The following is a 12182-nucleotide window of genomic DNA, read 5'->3' as shown; positions in this document are numbered from 1 at the left end:
ATACTCTCGCGCAACGCATCGTTATTACTAGCCTAATAATTGGTATGAGCACGAGCATGGTCTATATTTCGTAAATCGCAAATAAGTTTCGCTCGCTTTGTCGGAGGCGTTTTTGTCATCTTTTGGTGGTCGTTGTTTGCATTAATGCAATGGCCATGCAGAATGTTTTCAACAATGTTAAAAGCACAGCTTTTGGAGTAGCTGAACGTTTTGTACCAATTTTAAAAGTAAGACTGTAATTGTTGTATTTTCGTCTAGTAACGACACGCTTGTATTTGTTATCATGACTAATATCATCATGATTGTCTGCATGGCAAATTGCTTGTTTGTTTGGCAGTATTATCCGTGTATTATTTAATCATTTATTTGTTTACATTAATCACATTAAATGCTCATTCTGGAGAGAAAAAAAATTTTCCTACCTGTAGCTGTGATTCTTATTTCAAAATCATAGCCAGGGTGGTGTTCTAGGTCTAGGTCTAGGTAAAACTCGAGCCTTTAGACCCCGCTCGCGGGTAAAAGAAGGCCTTCAAAATGTCTGTCAAAAATTCGATAAAATTTCATGGCTTTCCTCGCAGGTTGCGGGAAGTCCTGGGCATAAAACTATATTGATAAAAACTCGAATTTGACTCAATGGCGGGGGGGGTTCCCCGTTAGTTGTTGACCTTGTATTATGATCATGAATTGTATCTTGTAAATGCTTAAAACTATCAACAAAAGAACTGTGCTTGCTATTTGTTAAAATTTCTAGCATCAATGTCATGCGAGCATTCTTACGCCTTGCCTCCAACAGCTCTAGATCCAAAAACTGCCTTGCTTCCGTAACACTCTGTTTTCCCCTCAAATCTGAAATAAAACGCACAGCCCTTCGCTGCACATTCTCCAACGATGTTATCTGCCTAACTAAATGAGGGTCCCATACCTCACCTGCATATTCCATTATAGGTCTACACAAGGTGAGGTATGCAACCCTCTTCACCTTTCTGGGGGCCTTAAAAAGCACATGCCTCATCATACCCAACCTCTGAGAAGCCTTTGCCGTCACCGAATCAATCTGCAAGTCCCAACTAAAATCACTAGTAATTTCAACTCCAAGATATTTAAAAGCTGATACATTCTCTAACGCTATTCCTCCTAAAAAATAATCCACAGAACTATCAAGACCGTTCTTACCAAACCTGACTATTTGACACTTATCAGTGTTAAACACCATACCCCAATGCTCAGCCCACCTTTCCAACAAAAACAAATCTTCCTGGAATTTCTGGGAACTATCTAAGCTGTTAACCGGGCAATAAAGAAGGGCATCGTCCGCAAAAAGTCTTATTGTCGATGTCTTTATAATGCTACAAATGTCATTAATGTAAACTAGAAAAAGAGAGGGCCCCAGCACGGAACCCTGAGGAACACCAGAAGTTACTGCAAGAGAACCAGACGCTGCTCCCTCCACAACCACTCTCTGCATTCGGTCTGCCAAAAAATGTGCTATCCATCTAACTACTGCTGAGTCAATACCAATAAATAACAGCTTTTCAATTAAGAGACCGTGAGGTACTCGATCGAAAGCTTTCGAAAAATCCAACACTGCAGCGTGTACCGAGTCATTTCCATCCACCATTTTCATAATGTCATCTACTGTTGTGACAAGTTGGGTAGTGCATGAGAGACCCTGTCTAAATCCATGTTGGTTTGGGTTGAGCGTTACATTAAGATGCTGATTAATATTGCTTAGTACTATATGTTCTAAAAGTTTGCATGCAATACATGTAAGTGAAACTGGTCTAAAATTACTGGGGCTGTCTCTCAAGCCTTTTTTAAAAATTGGTACTACGTTTGCCGCCTTCCAGATATCAGGCAGCTGGCCAGTATTAAGAGAATGTTGAAAGATAAGAGCTAAAATCTGACTAGTGACCACCACATCAAGACTGAGGTCCTCTTTCCTCAGCTGGTCAGGGCCTGGGGCCTTTCCGGTCTTCAGACCAATTAACAATTTCCTCACCCCCTCACTAGTAATTGTAATCGGACAGTTCCCTTCAGCCCAAAGCGGCTCTGAGTATGAACTGCTCCCAGAAAAAACACTCTGAAAATACTTGTTAAAAATCTCTGAAGTCTCAAAAGCTGATTTACCCTTAAAAATAACAGAGCCATGGCAGCTCTTCCCACTTTTCCTTCTATAAAATGAATAGAAAGGCTTGCTATCTCCCAAACTCAGTGGTTTGAATAATATTCTATCATAGTGGTCATATTCCATTTTCCTAAAGAGCTTTTTGTTTTGGCGCCTAGCCTGTTTGTACTGTTGTAGGTCTGTGTCCAGGCCACTTTTCTTGAATTTATCATACAATTTTCTTTGCGATCTTACACATTTCCTGGCAGAATCATTAAACCATACGGGCTCGTCTTTGTTTCTGATCTTTTTTGTGCATTTAGGTACATAGTTACTGACTGCTTCTTTCAAGTCCGTTTCAAAGATTTGCCATGTTGTGTTTATGTTTTCTTCATTTTGAATAGCGTTTGACACTTTAGAAAGTGTTTTCTCTAGAGCCAGAGTGATAGCTTCAAAATTTGCCTTAGCGTATATTTTAAAAGAATCATTATGCTTACTATTTGGCCTAAATTCCCTGATTTTTATATTTATGCCTACCATGTAATGGTCACTTAGTCCAGGATTGATCACATTCAAATCTGTAAAAAGGCTGTCATTATTAGTAAGGATTAGGTCGAGTGTATTGCCAAGTTGGTGTGTAGGCTCAGTCACGAGTTGGGTCAGGTGATGGGATAGCAGACTGCTCAAAAAAGATTTGTGAAGTGTTTTGTTGTGAGATCCAGAACGAACTTGACCTATAATCCAGTCTATGTCAGGCAAGTTAAAATCACCTGAAACAAATATAGTAGATTTAGGAAATCTTGACACTACTTGTCCCAGTAGATCGTCAAGTGGATCAATTGTTTGTCTGATAAAAGACGGTGGGATGTAAAGGCACAAAATTATCAAATCTAGGCCACTATCAACGCATTCTATTTTTACACAAACTACTTCTATTGGAAAATATGTACCCTCTAAGTGGATCTGGTGGTGATTAATACATGGTGAAAGGGCAATCATAACTCCTCCGCCATGGCAATCTCGATCACATCTATAAATACACTTTTGCGATGAGCTCAAAATCATTTCATTATTGAAAGACGAATCAATATGTGTCTCTGTAATGCATAGTATATCATATTCCGATGCTAAAACTTCTATTTCATTCAGTTTACCCTTCACTGACCTTGCGTTTGCTAAAAGAAGGCTTATTGGTCTACTTTCACTATTTTTTTTTTGATTATTTTGTAACGATTTGTAGAATTTTCTGCTCTGATTTTCTTTAACGTCTGGTATAACTGAAAATCCTCCTCTCTTTCCTCTTTCGACATATCTAGCTTTGCAAAAATACCCCCCTTCTTAAAGCTGTTGATTCTTCTCACTATTTCCCATTTGTCTTCCTTAGACTCTGTGCATATTTTGATAGGTCTTGGTTTCTTATCTTTCAAGTCAGATTCTTCACTTATCCTACCTAGCCTATACATGTTCTTCTTTTCAATTACTTTTGAGAGATGACATTCTGAAAAGAGCTTGTTTATTTCTTCAACAGTTTCCTGTTTGGTGTTGAACTCTTGGAGTCCAAAAAGAATCAGGTTTTTGTCTCTAGCTTCTTTCTGTTCGTTTTCATTTTTCACAAGTGTTTGTTTTGCAGCACTAACAAGAACTTTTGTGTTCCTTTCGATATCTTGTACTGCTGCTGCATATGTTTTTTTTATAGCCTCAACTTGAGGTTCAAGACTACCAATAACCAAGGACTTGATTTCATCCAAACTTTTCTCGATATTATCTAGCTGGGGGGGGGGTGTTGGCTTGGGTTCGAATCGCACTTTGATACATTTTCTAACTTGATATGTGTGTGTTTTTATTATTATACATACATACTACTAGTCAGAGTTGGAGTTTAAATGGTATCCTAATTTTTTCACAAATGTACTGAAACTAATGTGTAACCATTGCTGCTCTGAAGCTCTTAAGAAAAATGTTACAGAACTCTGTACATACACGATCATTTGCTGGTTTTTTTCCATGGGCATTTTTATTGAGGTAATTCTAAAGTATGCAATTTCCAGCTTTTTTCAACTTCAAGACTTTTAAGATTAGAGCTGGCGAGTTAAATTTTGCAAAATTTTATTAAAACTTTTAGTATGCATGTTTAGTTGGGCAAAAAGCAGAATTGAAAGACGTTTGTCTGGCAGGCTTGCGTGCAAGTGTATCATCCAATTGTAGACAACAACCATTTCAACCAGATTATTTAAATATATCCATGACCTGATGTGAAACAAATATTTAACCTTCAAATTTATGCTGTAACTATTACACAGAAGAGTTAGCTGTATTTGTCTAAAGCTTTTCTAACAGTGCTCATGTTATTATTGTAGGAGTCTAAGTTTCAGGAAACAGGCGTGATCACTCCAGAAGAGGTAATTGTTTATCTTGAGTTGCATTTAGCTCAGCATGGTCTACTTGTTCTGCTAAAGTTACAATGTTGTGTAATATTCTAATAATATTAGGCAACTCCTAACCAGTAGCTTTTATTTCTGCTTGTGAGTAGTTCTAGACCTTTTTTATTATGGGCCTGATAACTAAATGAACTCATTCTTCATAAAAATTCTTCACATTCTTCACAGCTGGAAATACAATTTATGTTCACATGGTAACAATGGTGTACAGGTTTTAGAATTTAATATTTCCAATATTACATTGAAGGCACATAGTAATCAGGTCTTCTCATGCAAGAAGATCACTTAGCATTCTGGAGATAGTATTTAAATACTATGTCATAAAATTCATCTAAACCATCCTTAACTGGCTTGAAGTTAAGGCAAACGCTTTTAAAACAGCTAATAGTTTCTGTTGCTCTAATTCATTTACACCCACAAAGTATTTGGTCTATTCCATCACTCATCATCCCATTTAAGAGTCACTAGTGAAGCTGTGGTTTACCAAAGATAAGAAAGAACTGGGAGAATTGAGATGGCTGATTTGGCTCTTGCCCAAATGTCATTCCCCTCATTCTTCATAAAAGGACGGCAGTTACTGCTGAAAATACAATTTATGTTCATATGGCAAAAATAAAGCACAAGTTTTATAATTTAGCATTTTCAATTGTAAATTGAAGGCACATAGTAATCAGGAGGTTTTCTCAAATTGTAAGAAGATCATCTAGTAATCAGATATATATAAATTTTATTGCAAATATTCGTGTTGTACATACATGTATACGTTATTAAGGAGGCTCATTGAAAAATTTGCCGGCTTCATTGCTGTGACAGCTACATAAGTAAATGACAATGAATTTTATGTTTGCTAAACATATCTTACATTTAAGTTTTACATTTTAGCAGTGTATTATATTGTAGTAATATATATATATATTGTATACTATAAGATTTTATATATTAAAGTTTAAAAGAAGTTAGAAAATTAATTTGTTCTGGAAGTTTTTCGTAACCTGGAAATTTTGTATCGCAGCACTTTTTTACAATCTGAATGCAGTTCTCTTCAAATTCTGTTCATATTATGCATTATAAAAAGTCTCAAAACCTGAAACAATAATATAAATGATCGAATTGTGTTAACTCACACTTCATTTATGTTAACAAAAACTAACAAATTTATAAATTTAGAGAATAAAACTAGCGTTATAATTGTCGCTTCTCACTTTTTCAAGTTCACCCTCAGCAGTTATTTTGATCTGTTAGTTTTTAAGAAAACGTGATCTAAAGATATTTGCTTTTGTTAGCTTTTTATCTATCATCTTTCACAAATGTGCAAGACACCCATGGTTGCAGTGAGCCAACACTTAACTTGTGGACACTTTACGAGTGCTTTTCCTCTACAAAATTTGATATTTTGTGAAAATGTTATAAGATTTCCTTCCTTTAAATAATACTAGTCGAAATAATAGTTCTTTCTTCTCAATCATCTACTGGCAACACCTGGGGTTTCTTAATTTGAAATCAGAGAATCTGCAGGTGGGTGGTTTTCGGCTGGTTTTCAGGTCGCAGATGAGTTTTGAAATTAAATAATTAAGTGACCTGGCGGAAGGCCTACGAAGCTCGGATAATGCATTCACAAGCGACTAAGACGATGACGAGCACATGATGACAAAGTGAAATTTATTAAGATATGTAAATAAATATTGCCACCCTCCTGAGTCACATTGCGGCTCATTTTTTTCTGTCTCCGTGTCCTCTGCTGTGAGCTCTTCTTGAATCGAATATTTGATCTCGTCATTCACCTTTATTCCCTGCTCTATTCCCCCATCTCTATCACCTCATTCTATTCCCTGCTCTATTCTCCTGCTCTAACCTCCCCCCTCCCGCTCTACCCTCCCGCTCTACCCCCCCCCCCCCCTGTTATTCCCCTGCTTTAAACTAATCAATATCTCATTGGGTGACAGCATCAGGGTACAGCTTTCTCCGAGCCGTAATTTGTAAGGAGACAAACAAGATAGGGGAGGTTTAAGGCTTTGTATCTCAAGACATCCACCGTAAGAAGTGGTATCAATTTTTTGTTAGGGCATTTAGTAAGGTGAAACATTCGTAAGTAGAGCTAACATTGTAATTTGACCATCAAGTGATATACATTGCAGTTGAAACTAAAAATACTTTACACAAAAAACTATTAAAAGTGTATACTAGAAATGAAAATGTTATATTACAATGGCTGTCATAGAAATTAATGTGTATCAATGTCAAGGACAAATAGCGATTTATCCTCAGTGAACTTTGCAGTGTTGCTGTTGCAAGGCTAACAGTATCTCTAGTGTTTCACTACTAATGTCAAGTCCTCTGTTTTAGCCTTTCAGTTGTTTCTAACCTGAGTGATGATATACTGTGTCATACACGCACTTAGGTTTTCTGTGTTTCTTACAGCTCAGAAAGTGTTCTTTGTTGCACTCTGATGTAAGTTTAATAGATTGAGTTCACACTTCATGTTATCAGGACTAGTTTAGGAAACATAAAGTAAAACATTTTTAGTTGTATTGTCAGGAATATCCCGGTTCATTTGGTGTAATAAGCCTTCTTATAGATTTCATGGTGTTTCCTAACTGTTGCATGTTAGATTTAGGTTGCTGTGTGGATAACTTCAAGATTCAAGAAAATATAGACAGTGTGATGCAAAACCTACCAAAAATTCCAATGGTTTTATTCACATTGTCTTTGTGTTTCAGCATATCAAATTCCATTTTCAATCCTAAAATCTCAATTTCAAATGTACCTTTTATTTTGTTTCTGTGGACAATTGAATTGGTGTTGTTTTGTTCTCTATTCAAAATCTATGCTATACTGTTTCCGAAGTGTTATTTAGAATGTTGGATACCTTGCATATTTTGCTATTGTATGTTCACTTGCAGTTTGTCCTTGCTGGGGACCATCTAGTCCATCACTGCCCGACCTGGCAGTGGTCAGGGGGAGATGAATCAAAGTCTAAAGCGTATCTTCCCAAGGATAAACAATTTCTTGTCACCAAAAATGGTAAAATTGCTAAAATTTAGTGGTAATTTCATGTTTCAAGTCATGGCCTATGGCTGCGCAAGTCTACAGTTTGGGCAGAGTCTAGAGTAGTTGAAATGGTAATTTCCTTTTGAAACCATTGAATAGATGACAGGGTTTTATGGGTTATCTCTAGTGTTCTTCACTCTCTAGCCATACTGATATTTTTTACGTGACTAAGTTTAGCTACAGTGCATGCTTATAAAAAGATCAGCGGGTATTGGGTATTGAACCCTGCCCTCATGAATCATTGGTGTGCAAGCTCAGGTACAGGATGGATTTTAGGAAGCAGTCCCATTTCAGTTTTTGACCAAAATCTGATTTAGAAGGTTGTGACAAAGTGAATTGTTCATAGTCCAAAATGATCTTATTACAAATATTGCTTGCTATAACAAGAGCTCTATCCTTCCGTTCGTCCGAAGCCATATATGGAGATTAAAAAAAATACTACGTTATGCTGGATTCAAGCTCTTGTAACTCTCTGTATCAGCACGGCACACTGGCATCCATGCTAATCATTCGCTTTCAGAATTTTGAAGGAGTTATACGCATACTTGTACGCATACTTGTACGCATACTTATACGCATACTTATACACATACTTATTCTCTGTACTTTATCAGCACACCTGATGATCCTTCACGTGGCGCTAGACAGGGTACTAGTTTCAATACTTGTGATCCGTTCCAAAAAAAATGAATATTGAATTATTTTCCCAAGACCAAACAGAACGAAGCGATTGGTTGGGAGATTTATGATAAATGCACATGTGCACACAACTCCCAAAAATTATTCATCAATAATGAGACGAACCCTTGTATCAAAATTTCATCAACAAATTTTTAATTTAACCGTTTTGTAAAGTTGTTAAAGTATAATAACAATACAAAACACATACAAGCCTATTTAAATATGTTACCAAGTCTTTGTGAACCATCATTATTATCTTAAAACTTACCCATCTGGTCGGATTATACACAAATATACAGATTTATTTGGACGAAAATTGCCACAAAACGCTTGAAAAGCTCGGTTTAATAAAAGTTAAGAACGAAAATTGAAACGCCAAGAAAGCCGTGCGACAGATAGTAGAACTATTTAGCAGTGCACATTTCATGAGAAAACCTTGCTTATTTCACCAGTCTATGGCCTTGTTTACTTGTAATCGAATTTATTCGAAGGTTTCTGTAATAAACGTAGACCGCTTTAGGCGTAGACCGATATACAGGTTCGAAATTGTGGTACACAGTTTATCAGCCTATGTTTTTTTGTCTAATCACTGAAGGTTTCATTGAACTATTTAAAACGTTAGCCGAAATTCTTTACAACTTATGTACAAGCTAGGGCCGAACTACAATGCCCCTTTATGACGAGGCATTCTTCTCAATCTAACATTGGGTTTGACAATACACAAGAGTCAAGGTTTTACCACAGCTAAAGCTGTCATTGATATAGGCCACCATGGAATGACCGCTGGAATATCGTTTGTTGCTCTCTCTCGAATTCGAAACATCAATGATTTACTTGTTCACAACTTCGTTAGGGAGCGCATCACTCGATTAGCTATCAATTACCAAATCCTACAACATAAAAGAGAGGAGACTAGACTGCACGACATTTAACAGATACTGTATAGCCTACTTATAACAGATATTGTAATATCAACAATTAACCAATTACTTGTATACCTGGTTTCAACCTAACATTACCTCCAAAATAAATTGTTAGTTGCACCTTTTTAGAGTCGTGCTCCCTCCAATTTATTTTATATTATCTCCAACAAGTCTCATTTACACTATACTCTGTCAATTCCTGCTGAAAACTACTTTTTCAACTATTAACAGTACCCTTTTCTTTTTCCAATTATCACTTTGGTCGTGGGCTGTATGACAGTGGAATTTCTAGTCATAATATTTTACACCAAAGAAACTGTAGTGCAGGTGGCAGACAATGTACACTATGTTTCTCATCACTCATCTATTACTAGAGGATGATAGGCTCTACCTATAGCAGCTCATAGCCCGGCCTCTTTTCCTCACATTTCTTGTATAAAATAAGAAGTGTAGTAATAGCTTGTGCGCTTTTTTTAATGACAAATAATATAATGCACTATACAAATAATAATATACAGTACATATGTTAAAAACCCCAATAAGCGCATAGACGTAACACTGTTGAGTATTGGTTATGAGAAGAAGTGTCGCCGGGTTTTCTCAACTTATTATATGTATGGAAGTATTATACTTCCATACATCTGATAAAGCTATAATTATTGGCATTGACAATAATCTACAAAGGGGTGTCTTTCGTTACGTGCTTTACGTAAATGAATGTTGTGAATGTGCTAGAGTTCTAAATTTTTCATCGATACCAAAAACAAAAAAGTCTGGAACTTTTTGTTCAAACTCCGATGTTCGATATCTGAAACATTCGACACTGAACTTGTACTGAATTATGTCGTATTATTGTTGTTATGTATGCAACTCTCACATACAGTATGTTCTGCTTGTACGGTACTTTGTGTATTTGCATAATTTACAATCCGCTCTTAAACGTAGACTGGTACACTGCTTCTTCATTTTGTTTCCTTATTTTGAACAGTTCCGTGCTACAAGCGTGTAAAACAAATGGACACCCACACAGATTCTCAGGAAAAGGTAATAGATGAAGACGATAAAGATGGGGGCTGGGTTGACACCCATCATTTTGTGGACACGGAGAAGCAGGAATTAGCCGAGCAGGTCGCAGAAATGACACTGGAGTCTGTAAGTTAGCCAGCAGTGTTCAGACAAATCAGATTTCTAGTTGTCATTGACTTCAATGTACAGCATTTAGCATAACAACCACTTGTTGACATCTGTCATCGTTTTAATATGGGCCAGCCCCTCCGTGTAGTCACTTAGGTTTTTGTCAACTTTTTTTGCCATTTTCTTATTTGTCCAGCGTATGCGTGTATGTTCAGTTTCACATTCCTCTGACTGCTATTATCTATGATTTTGTGTCGGTTCTTATCAGCTAGAAATTGTAACATCGAGCTTATGTCATCCCCTGATCAGCTAATGGCTGTCGTAGTGTTGTTATATACCTTAATGAGCTATAAACAAACCTTATTGCACGAAACTCATTCCACTGGAACTGTGAATTCCCAAGTCCATTGGCAGCAATTACCCGTGTTACTCTGTAATAGTATTGTTATCTGGACCATCCACTAGCTAAATTTATGCAAGCGTGAATTGAGCGTGCCACTAGATTACCTGACCCCTTCGGTCTGAGAAAAAAGTGTAAAAAAGGTAGTGCTCATCGCTATTCTTTTGTTTATAAGATATGTTCATCACCTCATCAAATATTTGATAGCTGAAGGAAATAGAACAACTATCTACTCTACCTATCGGAGTTGTGTATCAACTAATTGATATCGACTCCCATTATGATCAGAATAGCTCTGTGTCTTTTACCCAACTATGTTATAAGATTTTAATAGTTGTTTAATTGTGGAATTCGGTAATTGTAACTAATTTAAATTGTCACCCAAGTACCATCACTCTATTTCTATTGCTATAACCAGTTAGATCATCACTCTATTTCGGTTGCTATAACCAGATAGATCATCGCTCTATTTCTATGTAACCAGATAGAGCATTAGTTTATTTTATTATCACTCAGTTTCCATTGCTATAACCAGATAAACCATCATTCCATTTCCATTGCTATAACCAGATAGACTATCACTCCATTTCCATTGCTATAACCACATAGACTATCATTCCATTTCCATTGCTATAACCAGATAAACCATCACTCCATTTCCATTGCTATAACCAGATAGACCATCACTCCATTTCCATTGCTATAACCAGATAGACCATCACTCCGTTTCCATTGCTATCACCAGATAGACCATCACTCCATTTCCATTGCTATAACCAGATAGACTATCATTCTATTTCCATTGCTATAACCAGATAAACCATCACTCCATTTCCATTGCTATAACCAGATAGACCATCACTCCATTTCCATTGCTATAACCAGATAAACCATCACTCCGTTTCCATTGCTATAACCAGATAGACCATCACTCCATCTCCATTGCTATAACCAGATAAACCATCACTCCATTTCCATTGCTATAACCAGATAGACCATCACTCCGTTTCCATTGCTACAACCAGATAGACCATCACTCCATTTCCATTGCTGTAACCAGATAGACCATCACTCCATTTCCATTGCTGTAACCAGATAGACCATCACTCCGTTTCCATTGCTATAACCAGATAAACCATCGCTCCATTTCCATTGCTATAACCAGATAGACCATCACTCCATTTCCATTGCTATAACCAGATAGACCATCACTCCGTTTCCATTGCTATAACCAGATAAACCATCACTCCATTTCCATTGCTATAACCAGATAGACCATCACTCCATTTCCATTGCTATAACCAGATAAACCATCACTCCATTTCCATTGCTATAACCAGATAGACCATCACTCCATTTCCATTGCTATAACCAGATAAACCATCACTCCATTTCCATTGCTATAACCAGATAGACCATCACTCCGTTTCCATTGCTATAACCAGATAGACCAT

The 12182-nt window shown here is 36.8% G+C and overlaps 1 protein-coding gene across 1 annotated transcript in view; it reads left to right on the top strand.

Moving 5' to 3' along the window:
* The first annotated feature begins 86 nt into the window (after positions 1-86).
* The window catches only part of LOC137405734 (ubiquitin-like-conjugating enzyme ATG3), a 29390-nt gene continuing 17294 nt past the window's right edge, over positions 87-12182 (top strand). Inside the window, exons 1-4 of the mRNA XM_068092108.1 lie at positions 87-227; positions 4462-4503; positions 7443-7563; positions 10183-10346. Coding sequence (XP_067948209.1) covers positions 150-227; positions 4462-4503; positions 7443-7563; positions 10183-10346 — 405 coding nt within the window. The 5' untranslated portion in view covers positions 87-149. The remainder of the gene's footprint in view (positions 228-4461; positions 4504-7442; positions 7564-10182; positions 10347-12182) is intronic.

The sequence above is a fragment of the Watersipora subatra genome, chromosome 10 (assembly GCF_963576615.1).
Source record: "Watersipora subatra chromosome 10, tzWatSuba1.1, whole genome shotgun sequence".
Taxonomy (NCBI): Eukaryota; Metazoa; Bryozoa; class Gymnolaemata; order Cheilostomatida; family Watersiporidae; genus Watersipora; species Watersipora subatra.
The sequence above is the reverse complement of the archived record's forward strand: the minus strand, read 5'-3'. Positions and strand labels throughout refer to the sequence as shown.